The 13,252-nt window shown below is 38.6% G+C and overlaps 2 protein-coding genes across 3 annotated transcripts in view; one reads left to right on the forward strand and one right to left on the reverse strand.

Moving 5' to 3' along the window:
* Positions 1–13,252, reverse strand: part of LOC131434481 (tachykinin-like peptides receptor 86C) — a 226,124-nt gene that overhangs the window by 119,236 nt on the left and 93,636 nt on the right. The gene's annotated exons all lie outside the window — the stretch shown is intronic.
* The window catches only part of LOC131434474 (phenoloxidase 2-like), a 42,273-nt gene that overhangs the window by 15,244 nt on the left and 13,777 nt on the right, over positions 1–13,252 (forward strand). Inside the window, exon 3 of the mRNA XM_058601213.1 lies at positions 4,170–4,315. Within this exon, the coding sequence (XP_058457196.1) occupies positions 4,170–4,315 (146 nt within the window). The remainder of the gene's footprint in view (positions 1–4,169; positions 4,316–13,252) is intronic.

Genomic DNA, 13,252 nt, shown 5'->3' on the forward strand with positions numbered 1-13,252 from the left:
ATTCCTCGTGCATGCTCGCTTACAAGTGGAGCTATCTAAGCTCATAACTTTGAAAGTTAAGCATAGAAAATAGATGTGTTCATTTATCGACGATATCACGAAAATGCCAAACAAATTGCTGTAAATTTCAAATCGAGTATAAAATTGATTGCAAACAAATGTTAAATACACAGTCTTTTTTTATGTGAGTTTACGTGCCGTATAAACAAAGCATAACTCTGAAAATTCGCATAAAAAACCGCATAACTCAAAATTCGCATAAAATAAACCGCATAACTGTGAAAATTCGCATGAAAAACTGATGAAATGATAGCTCTGAAACTTCGCATAAAAAAGTCGCAGGAAAAACCGCATCAAAAAAGACCTTAGTATACTGCGAAAGTAGAAATGTTGATCATCGCTCATGTGTCAATCAATGAGATATACGAACGAGGATTTCACATGATTTCTGATGGGTGAATAAAGCATAGGCCGTTTCAGATTCGCACCTTCATGCATTTCTAAGACATTTAGTATCAAAAAAATTTTCACGCGGGACATATCCTCCGCATAAAAAAGACCTCAGTGTATGTTTTTTACTTTTTTTTCGACAACTTGTAAATTCTAGATCAACCAAAATTGTTGTCGTTTGAATCCCAGAAAAAAATCAAGTTAATTTTTTCTTACTTCAAGTGATATGAACCATATTCCGCAAAGATGGTAGTCGGATGGCGCCAAGTCGAGACTGTATAGCGAGTGTTTTAGAAATAAATCTTTTGATCTAAGTCGTCGGAACCGAAGGGGGCCAAGCGTTGTCGAGATGTGAAATTACGGAATCGTATTTTAGTATTGTGATCGTGCAGCATTCGCTCCAAACGAATTAACTAGTTTGGCTCGGTACAGTGATTGCTTGGTGGTTAACTAACTCGAAAGAGTGTGCTGTCAAACCAAGCACATAACACATCTTTTTCGCTATTACGATGCTCACTCGAAATGTAAGGACCATTTAGTCATATGAAATTAGTTAGTTTCCTGCAAATCGACTTCACTTCTCCACACCATCACAATTCACTTCTATACGTAGTTCGTATCGTGCACCAGCTTCCTAGAAGCTCACTGCCTGCGAATTGAACTAGTAGATTGACCCGCTGACAAAAGTGTAGATTGTAATGCGGCCAGACCCAGAGTGAAGCAATTCATCAACCAGGCCACTCATTGTTAACCAATGGTTAGATCGCAGTTTTTGCTCCATCAATGAAATAATTACATCGGTTTGCATACTGGAACTACCATTCTGGTCTTCGTCATGAACATTCATTCATCTATTATACAATTTACAATACCAAAATATCTTTCACTCATTACAGTAGATCGATAAACTCTCGATGAAGTTGAGCTAGTTGAATATTCTTTAGCACACAAAAAAAACTTACTACTACACGAACTTCATAGTTGACAGATTATTACGGAAATTGTTTACTGTACGCACATATACGCAAATGACTGTTAAATCAAGCAAATCATAGAGATAGCTGTAGAAGGTTTGCACGTACATATATACACAAATTTGAGTATGTGACGACTTGTCATTTATTGATATATTAGCTTACGGCCATTGCTTGTATTATTACCTTTTGGTAAAGTCAGGGGTTTAACAATCATTCGACCTCATCTTATAGACTAAATGTCCGCATCATGGATTCAACACTATTCATTAAATGCTGTGCGCCATAATATTCGTCCAGATTTTTTGTATTGGACGATGTTCTGGCGAATTTGACTCCTTCGACAAAAAAAAACAAAAACGTTGGCCTCATACCACTCTATCACCGGTTTCGCGAAATGGCACCATGCCAAATTCGGCCAACATAGAGTCACACCTTCGTGTGACCGGAGAAGGAGCTTTAAGCTCTTCTGGATGCATTCTTCTTGTATTTTCGTTATCATTACGTTGCGAAAAACAGCCGGTAGCTATCTGATTAAATGCAGAAGTTGTATGTTATAATCTTGTAACATCTAAGCTACTGATACATCAATTCGCAGTAACGGTTTGTAGATGCGCTTACGGTTTCATAATGATTTGGCAACGTAAATTAAACTTATTTTCAACTAGTAACTTAAAGAATAGCTGTAATTAAAGATATGTTTCAATTAAGTAACGATAACTTATAAATGATCATTCGTTCAAAAAGATGTGGTGATTGGAAACTTTAACTACTTTTTAGTAATTAATTTTCTTATGAAGGTTTCTTCTTGTTTTAACCAGTGTAACATAAAAAAGATGTTCGTGCTCTTGTTTCAACATAGTTTGGACTTAGTCGTATCAAAATCTATCGCGGATTGCTATAGGGGCTGGGGTCCATTAGGCTATTGATAGTACCTATTAGCTTTCTCCGGACAGTACCAGCCTAGATGCCGTGTGGAATTTGGCGGACCAAAATGAGCCAAGAATAGATCCACTGGGTTCCTGCTTCCATGTCGTAAAAGGTGACAATTGCAGGAGTTTCTTTTTCACTTTCAGTTATCAGATTTTTTCAACGTTTCACTTCTGGTTACTCTATTTTACTAAATTATCTCTTCATTCAACAGATCAATTTCCGTCTAGCTTCGGTATATCGGTATCGGTATATTGAACAAATAGTAAAAAAAAATACTTTTTTGTTTAATAAATTAACAATTTTTTCTCGGTATCCGGTTGCCCAGATCAACCAATATAACCAATTAATAATTTTAAGAAATAATTAAAATCATAAAGAGGAAATAATAAACATTACTGAATTTTTTACTAACAAATATCCTTCTCCCATATCACTTTTGGAGTGCACAGTAGTATATACGGCCTCCAGTAACAACAAGTGTTGGACTAACATCCCTTCCCATTCCTTAGATGATCTACGTTCGGGCCTGGTGGATTTGCTAGTCCCAGGTCGGAAATTCCCTATACAATTTTGAGCTAATCCCGATCAGTAACGGAGTAGCAACCAGGGGTGGTTGCTCAAGCTCAAGCTCAGAACTAGTTACGGATTGCTGCTTGGGTAGTGTCATGAAGCTAAATTCGTCCAAATTAGTGTTGAACGAAAGAGCATTAGGTCTAGCAAATTTTGGCATTGGAGGTACCGAGTGTAAAGAAAAAATAGTCAGCCAAATGCGGTAGTTTAATGCTAATTCAGACATTTAAATTATAGCATTTCCCGGAGTAAAACTCCTGCCAAGGCATCTATTAGAAGACAACTTTGGAATATGTTTCTTAATTAATTCAACGGAGCAATTCCGATGAAGCTTGGACTTCCATCAGGAGTCCCACAAGGAAGTCACCTTGTACCCCTGATATTGATGCTGTACTTTAACGACGTCGTGGCACTTCTGGAGCAAAAGTCGTGGCACTTTCAGAGCAAACAAAAAAGACCACTGCTAGCATTTGTTGATTTATCTTCAAATTGAACACGTAATCCGGAAAAAAAGATGATGCCGTATTAATGCTACGTCCACTGCCAATTTTTGCTAATTGACGTAACATCAATTGAATGATTCTAAATCCCAGTAATTGTTCGATCATTACGGTTGTCCTAGAGCAACCCACAACAGCCGATGTCGTATGTCGTGCAATGTTGATTGGAATTGACACATTGCAAGCTCGAATAACGTGCTCAACTGGTCTCACTTCTCTCACAAAATTTACAGGATGTAGATATTACATCTCAAAGAGGAACTGTGCAAAAATTGGTTTTTTTTCTGTCCAATTAGCCAACTTATGTTCACCCTTTAGATATGTGCTTCGCGTGAGGGGACCGTGGAAAACATCCCCGAGAAAATGATCTCGAATGGATGGTCCACGGTGAAATCATGGCGAAAATGAAGATAAACAGTTAAGTGAAGCGAATAATTAACTCTCGGCACGCTTTTGATAATTCAATGACTGTAAAGCACGGATTTAGTGACCAAGAAGCTAAGACGATCTGTTCATTAGCTACTTCAATGAACCCCAACTACTAGTTGCACTAATCCAACTACTATCTGTCCAGAACCAGAATGACGCCGATTGGTTCCAATTAATTTATTTAATATTATTCCATTCCAATGGTATTAGCTTCCTTAAGTGTTATTGTTAACCAAAAGTCGAATACCGTATGTAATCAGTTCGAAGCCAGAAATGACGGATTTCCCCCCCTCCTTCATTTGTTCACTTTCAGCTCGAGTTCGAGGGAATTTCTATCACGAGAATCACGGTCCAATCGGAGGGTGCTCCGGCCAACACGTTGCATACCTTCTGGCAGCAGTCGGATGTGGATCTGTCCCGCGGAATGGATTTCGTACCGCGTGGCAACGTGTTCGCAAGGTTAGTAGTTCCGGAGGCTGTTTTAACATAACATGACAATATTTTTTCAGCCGGAAACAATGTCTGTAATTAACGTTGTTCGTGTATGTTTCGATACACTATCATTTACACTAATAAGCTTAATTATAAAACATTGAAAACAACGATACTGTTAAAATGTTATATCTACTCATAGTTTTGGATTTGGCTCTATTTTCTATCAAATATTTTAAATTTAATTTAGAGGTGTCAACGAGGAATACGCCCTCCTGGCTTTCCCTACGAACTCAATATTCAAAACAGCACTCTATTACATTGATTATTTATTTCACAATTGTTGAATTATGCTGTCAATCATCATAAATACTATTGCATCAGTCCTGAAAAGCAATACAATACAATGCTCTTGTGTTTTTGCGTCCGAAACGAGAGCCACCATTTTGATACAACGATTGACTTCGTCCAGGCACTGGACGAAATGATACAGGGAAATTGATTTAATCTGATTAGAGGTACCTCGTGTCGGAAATTAATCAACATATTGATGATTGATAGTGATGTAAAAGATTTATTTCAATAAAAATAGTATATTTGACAATAGAATTCAACAGGCCTGAATGCGGAACAAAAGCTATCGAAACCAATTTGTCGACCAAACTAGTCGTCAAGCTCTCGAACGGAAACCTACGTCGCTAGCCAATGTGATTTTCAATGTTGAAAGTTAATATAATTACGTAAATAGGCTGATGCTCCTACGTGAAACGAACGAACGAGAAAGAAGTGCCATCATCATTCGATTGGTTCTGAAGTTAATTTATGCAGGAACATTGCTTCACCGAACCAATTACATAGGGGCTTGCTGCACCCGATGACAGCTGTCGGTGACATTTCGACATTTGCAGTTGCAATGCAAATCGATGGGAATTACACGGCAATTAGAACCGAACCATGGCAGGAACATGGTCGATCGAACAACCAGCAGAGAATTACGTCAATTAGTCGAGAGAACAGCAAAAAAAAAACTGTTCGGTAAAAGTTTCAAGTGTGCAGTTTCAACGGCAGCCGGTTTGTTATTTGTAATGACACAAAATACATATCGATGACAAGATACAGTGTGTCACATACGGTTCAAGGCCTACTGCTGCCATCGTGCTGTAAATTGTTTACCTACATAGGACACAGAGAACCGAACTGAGAGCCATTTGTAAAGCGGAAAGTAGCAGATTTGTGTATTTGTCATTACCAGCACCGCCACCGTAAAATCAATACTTTCCCTTTAAAAAGGAAACAACTCAAATCGATTCTCAATACAAGTAATTTAAACACTTTTGATGGTGGATCGAGGGAACCACATTGAATTGACAAAAAGCAAATAAATTTCAATCAATTAATTGTCACTTCAAAGGGCAAACTACTGCTGCTTTGATCAGATTTTTTTTACCGTGTGTTTCTTTGATAAGTGTTTTCGATTACTTAATTAATAAAACAGAAATTAACATCACGTCAATTGATTTGATTTAACGAAAAGATATTGACTACAACTACAACCGTAACTCCGGAACCGAAACTTCGACTCGAATAACATTCAATAGAAGACAATCAGTTAGCTTTCAGCTAGTGTCTAACACTCTTACCAGCCGTTACCTAATTTTGGGTTGAAACCTAGCCAAACTCAACTAAAGTAGATCTCCGCATTTTCAGGTAATGACCTCAATATTTGGGTAAATGTAAGATTGTCTACAGTATTGTGATGGCAATTTTTGGCAATGCTCGCTACCTTTTTTTGCGATCAAGTCAAAGTTTGGCTAGATAACGAGCTAATTTTGGATAGCTCATAGAAGAGCTCGACAATAAACGATTTCTTCTCAATAAATAAGTTAACTCGATCTTCAGTGAAGACAATCGACAGAATAGCCCGCTTAAGTACGTCCGAAACAATAGAATCAACAAAAACCGTGGCCCTTATTACCGTTCTCACTTCTACTTTCACATTCACTTCACTTACATGTCACTTCACTTGATTTTACCTATTACCATTGATCACTGTGGTGGAAAAAAACTAATTTTTTCAACACAATTTTTGTGGCGTGATGTTTATATAATGACATCAAGTTCATTCAAGTAATTACTTTTGTCTTTGAAGCGACTTCCGTAATAAGGATCTACATTCACTTCACTTGATTTCCACCGTGAGGTGATATTCATAATAAGGGTCACAAACACTTCACTTTGTTTTCACCGTGTAGTGACACCGGTACTAAGGGCCAGTGTTGCTACAATATCAAAAAGCTAAATTCGCGATTTTCGAAATCGATTATCACTATCCGCAAAATCAGTGATAATTATGATCACTTGTGATTATCCAGGTATCCAGTAGGCACTAATAATGGCATTAAAATAGCCTTTTATGCGCACCAAAAATGCTTATAGCTCTATATCTGAATGCTTATCTGTTGTAAATCAATCATAATTCAGTTTTCAGAATGCACACTAGCCATAAATCAGCATTAAATATGAATAGTCGTCATATGTTTTGCCAAAGTCGGCCTGCATTTAGTCTCATGTGCAATTGAAATGCCAATTAACGATTATTTGCTGTCAAAATGCGGCATTAGTATGTGCTTATTGGTTACCGGGGAATTAAAGGGCAAAATCTTATCCAGTTCAATATCACTACAGTGATGTTCCTTAAAATCATAAATAATAATGACATGACAATCGCTCATTCAAAATAACTCTCACGATTATTGCAGCAAACTTTCACTGAAACTTGACGATATCCATTGAGATGAGAGAGGTTTTAAAAACAAATTTCAACCAAATCCTAATACGCTATATGAATGGTATTGGCACGGGTATGATGAATGAATATCGAATATCGATTGTCTAAAGTCATTTTGAAATTCAAGATGACGGCTTTCAATCTTTGTGAAATTCATAAACCTTATTGTTTTTGCATGGGTTTTGAAGATTTTCTACGAACCGACAGTCGCCATCTTGGATTTAAAACTGACTTCTGACATCGATATTTGACACCAACTAATCATACCCATTACAAAAAAAATACACATATCGATGGATTTTGAATAATTTCTAAGAACCGAAAGCCGCCATCTTGGATCCAAAGATGACTTCTGACATCGTATGATGAATGGGTGTCCCGTCGTTGTTGACTTCAAACTTAAAATCAGCGCTTTAGCACTTCGATACAAGAACGTGAAACATCGCCTAAGCAACATCTGCACCTCGAATAAAAACATGTACATTAACTGCAGCTAAATAAGACGAATAACGTAATCTATATTTAGTTTTATAACATATGCAAAACATATGCCATCGAACGGAATAGGTGGAAGTCAGAAGGGGCGATATCTGGGGAATACGGCGGGTGGGGCAAGACTTCCCATTTCAGCGTTTCCAGCGTTTCGGCTGCTCGGCCATCCATGGAAGTTGACCAACAATGTCAACTTCCCTCTCTAAGCAGCCTAGATAGCCGTGTAGTGTCGGTAGCGGTTTCCCAACTGGCTAAGAATAACGCTACGGTTCACCTGTACCGATGGTATAAGTCCACCAAACAGGTAAGCCGGTAACCTTGGATTTCCGACTTATGGTTTTGCCGACGATTATCATATATTGATGACCGGTATAAGCATTAACACTCTCTTTGATTTAATGCAGCAATCTGTTGAACAATGGTGTTGTCAGGTTTGGATTATCTGTAAATCCGGGCAAAACATCAATGGCGCTTTTCACTCATCGTAGGATAATTACAGGAGCTCATCCGTTGCAGTTCTTTGGTTCAGGGGTCACTGTGGTCGATCAAGTTAAATACGTCGAGGTTATTCTTGACTCAAAACTGAATTGGTCTGCTCACATTGACTTCAGGATTGGAGGAGCTTGCATGACTTTCGGCCAATGCAGACGAGCTTTTAGAAAATCATGGGGACTCAAACCCAGATATATTCATTGGATCTACACAACTATCGTTAGACCAATTTTAGCATATGGTTGTCTTGTATGGTGGCAGAAAGGAGAAGTCGCGACAGTTCAGTCGAAGCTAAATCATCTCCAAAGGATGGTCCTAATGGCGATGACAGGAGCATTCACGACAACTCCTAATGCTGCTCTAGAGGCGCTACTGTGTATTAAACCACTACATGTGTTCCTAAAACAAGAAGCATTATCTTGTGCATACCGTCTTACTGGCGCAGCTTGCAAACTTGCGCTCAGACAAAAGCATTTCTACCAGATTTAAATCTGAAAATGTCAAAGTGTCTACTGCATTTCTCCAAGTATCATTGCAGTATTCTGGTCAGAGCTCTGACTGGACATTGCAAACTCAATTATCACATGGCTACTATTCAACGTGCTGAGTATTATTCGTGTGATTTGTGTGAATGCGATTATGGTACTTCATATCATCTGATATGTAACTGTCCCGCATTGACGCAGCTACGTATCCGGGTTTTTGGTTCTCCATACATGGTTGAGTCTGTGTATGCGGAGCTAAAATTGAAGGATATTCTCTCGTTTCTCACCCAATGTGGTAAGGAGCTATAGTCAAAAGGGTTCATCGTTCTTCCTGGAGTGAATGAATCCCTTCTGTATTCACCTTAAATAGGGTTTAGCAGATTGTTTGGCATCCTGTGGGGGGTACCGAATTTACTTCTGCTCGTACATACTGCGAGTCGTTCTGCATTCTTCCGAGAATGGTGTCGCTTTTGTAAGATCTCTAAATCCTCTCGGGGGTTGGAGGTTTTATTAACAGCAGACTGTTCGGGACCTCGTAGAGGTTCCTTCTGCTTCCACTAAATGTGATCCTCAGCAGATTGTTCAGCATCCCTTAGGGGTGCAGAATTTACTTCTGCTTTTATGTGTTTTTGTGTCGTCAATTTTTCCCATCCTCCCAGTCCAACCCTTACCATTTCCTTTCAATCCTTCCCTCTTATATATCGGGAAAATGATGCTAAAAACAAATTGATGGCAAGGCACAAATCTCCAAATATCAAGGGGAACGTGCCATTTGAGCCAATTTGTTCTGATTCCTGATTCCTGAATCCATTTTTCCAACTCTTCGAAGGATTGAAAATGTTGATCTGCCAGGCCGTGTGCCATCGAACGGAATAGGTGGAAGTCAGAAGGGGCAATATCTGGGGAATACGGCGGGTGGGGCAAGACTTCCCATTTCAGCGTTTCCAGGTACTTTTTGACCACTTTTGCGACGTGAGGCCAAGAATTGTCGTGTTGGAGGATGACTTTGTCATGTCGCTCTTGATATTGTGGCCGTTTTTCTTTTAGCGCGCGACTAAGGCGCATCAGTTGCGTTCGGTAGCTATCTCCTGTGATGGTTTCACCTGGTTTTAAGAGCTCGTAGTAAATCACACCGAGCTGATCCTACCAAACACAAATCATAACTTTGGCGCCGCGAATATTCGGTTTTGCCTTCGTAGCATGCCCGGGCTTTCTCCATGATTTTCTGCGTTTAGGATTATCGTATCGAGCCCACTTTTCATCGCCGGTTACGATTCGAAATATTCGAAATCACCATTTTTTAAACGTTGAAACCACTCCCGACACGTTCTTTCACTCAGAGCAGCATCACCATAAGTTTCTGAGAGCATTCGATGCGCTTCAGCTGCATTTTTTTAAATTGTAACAGAAAAGTAAAACTTCCCGCAAATGGCGACAATTGGGCACATAAACAGACATTTTCGAGCGTGAGTAATACGAAAACAAGAACAACTGTCACTGAAACGGCGATGACAATTCGTTAGGCACTGTACACACTCACTTTAAAGGCATTATCATCTATGTATTTTGACCAGCCTCAGCCGGTACAGCCATCTATCGGAAAACGGCGGAAGCAAAGTTGTACACCTGATATTTATTTTCCGAATTCCATGAATTCGAAATACATGCGCGGCCTCCAGTCCAACATCAGAACCCAAATGATTTTTCCCCGGAAAATAATTAGATATGAGAAAAAAAACAATCGGACTGAATTTTTATTTATAATAATTATCCCTGATATAAATTTAATTTGTATTTTTCGGTCTGGTTCATTCAGAAAATTTCATCAGAAATAATTTCGATTTTCCGCCTACTTCGCTTGTTTAGTCTCGTTCATTTCTCTAGCTGGAACGCAATAAAATGGCGCACATTGCCTGACTTTTACTCAGAAACATTGATTAACGAGAGCAAAAATTCAACGACTCTTTAAGCACCTTTGGCAATCGGTTCAATCGAAACTGACAGTCGAGTAAGAATCGAGTTAATAGTTAAAATACCAATTGAAACAAACCCGTAATAACTGCTAACCAAAATTCTCTTTCGTCGACAGTGAAACTCTACCGGAGTTCCACAAAAACACTAGTTGGCGGTTGTTTTGACTTATTACACAAAACTAAAACTGAATTCGGCGGTTAAGCAGTCTAAACTTTTCTCATAACTGAACTGCGGAATGATGAACGAGCATGCGCAATATATTATTTCTCAGAAAAGCATTCAGCCGGGTATTTCGAATCAGCAGATTATATTTGCTTCCGCCGGATTGGCTCTACTTCAGAATCTCCACTACACTAAATAAGTTCATCTCATGGTGTAAGCATACGGTCTACCTTACGAGTGTTCGGTGGATAATATTATTTCGGACCACTCATTCGGATTTAGCTTACAAGTAATCTTTAGCTTTCAGCAAACCGTGCAATAAGTGCAATACTAAATAAATTAGATTCTGGGAACAAGCATCCATGGCAGGTCGATTCTTTTTGCTTTCGAGTACAATTTTCCGATGTTGTTGTTTGTAGCACCGGTGTACTCAATGTATGTTGGTTGGTCTTCAAGCAGGAGAAAATTCTCTGTCGCCATCAGAGATGCCAGGTCATTTTTTTCAAAAATCTGTGATCAAACCTGACTGGGGTCAAAATCTGTGCACGTTTTCTTTACCAAAATAGCTGAGCAATATCATTTTGGTGAGCAAAAAAAAAGGTCTCACTTTTCCAATTTTTTGGTGTTCAAAAATTTGTGATCGATTGCAGAATGTGTGAAAATCTATGATTTTTTCCAGAAATCTGTGAAATCTGTGACATTTTTTAAATCTGTGCAGAAAGTTGAGAATCTGTACAACACAGATTAATCTGTGAACCTGGCATCCCTGGTCGCCATATAGGTTGATGCACTGTTGCTAGATTGCCGGTCGAAATTTTCGACGTTGATCTGAGAGCAAAGATGCCATTTAGGCAGATTTTTGTGACAATTCGCAAATCTGTTTTACTTAAAAAATTTCACTTCTGTGTTTTGAGACTACTAAACCAATGTGCTTGTTTGTTACACACAAATGATTGTTACTATCATCATTTACGTCACGTTTAGACACCATTAGTTTTACCCATACGAAAAACTTAGCTTCCGAACATAACAATGTGCATTGGGTCGATCATGACAACCTCAAATATGACTAGGGTTGTGAAAAAAGTTCCAACCTGAGCTTATGAATTCATGTTTGCTGTTTGCTTGTGCTGTGTGCGTTGTCGTGCTGCAATTTGACTTTAAATTTCATCATTTGCTGTCGGTAGCCACTAGTAATTAACTACTCGTTCAAAAATCGTGTGACTAAAATAAAAATACAGCAAATCGTTTCTTTCTCAATCAATGTAATCTCCTTCAAAAGTTAAACTATCAATTTGTCATTTATCTTAAGATATTTTTAGAGATCAGCGAACAGCCAGTAGTCACTGGGGGCCAGATTTGGACTATATCATGGATGAGGAAGCAATTCGAATTGTAATTTGTTCAATTGAACCATCGTTGCCATCGACTGTTAACTCGGATTGGTCGTCCAATGCATAGCTGGTCTTACAAGTCAGTTGTCGTATTTTCGAGCCCCAATACTATCTAGTATTCGCTATTGATTGTATTGAAGTCATAACCTTCGCAATTAACTATTCCATCATTTTGACGCTTCGGACATTGTTCCCCGGCTACAGTTCACTCAGATGAGGATCGTCTTGATTCTGCAGTGAAAAGATGGATCCATGTTTCATCCATTGTCACATATTGTCGCAAAAAACACCTCATTTATTGCTTGTAATCATGGCCAAACACTGCTCTGAATCATCAATACTTTGTCGTTTTTGATCGACTTTGAGTTAACGCGGCATCTACTAAGCAAAGAGCATTCTCATGGTTGAATGTTCATGCATAATTGTAAACACACTGCCATTGGATTACTTTACGGCCTGAGCTATCTCACGCAAAATCAGTTTTCGATTAGATATAACCAATTTGTGCACACGTGAATACGTGAATACGTCTTACTTTACTAGGAGGCATCATTTAAAAATTTACCCTCTAGAAGAGTGATAACTTTTTGGTCAGGTTTTAATTAACGTATCAAAATGATATGATATGTAGTACGGTAACCTCAAATCACTCAATTTGACGATTCGACCTTTTCTAAAATGCTTGATACGTGAAGAAGGTAAAAATTGAAGCTTTATTCATTCATTCGTAACTGACTCGCTCAGTTCTGACTGACCTAGAATTCAATTTACGGCTTCAGTTCTGAAATGTAGTTTAAGAATTCAAGATCTGATTTTTTTTCATTCCCTGACGTCAGATCTAAAATTCAATTTCTTGTCCAGAATCCAAGGCAAGAATCGAGTACCAGAACTCTGGAACTGAAACCGAATTTCAGAACTTGATTCTGAACCAAGATTTTGGAAATGAATTCTGAATCCTAGATCAGGATCTTGATTGTATGCTTTGAATTTTGGGACCTAATTCTGGACTTGAAATTGGGCTTCCGACCAAAATTCAGTTCCCAAATGTCTGTCCGGAATTCAGAATAAAGTCTCAGGCCAAAATCCAGGAACAGAGCTCAGATCCAAAATTGAAATGTATTTCCAGAATTCAGTTCTTAGCTGCATTGCAGAGTTCAGATTCAAAGTTCTATACCAG

This window comes from Malaya genurostris, chromosome 1 (assembly GCF_030247185.1).
Source record: "Malaya genurostris strain Urasoe2022 chromosome 1, Malgen_1.1, whole genome shotgun sequence".
Taxonomy (NCBI): domain Eukaryota; kingdom Metazoa; phylum Arthropoda; class Insecta; order Diptera; family Culicidae; genus Malaya; species Malaya genurostris.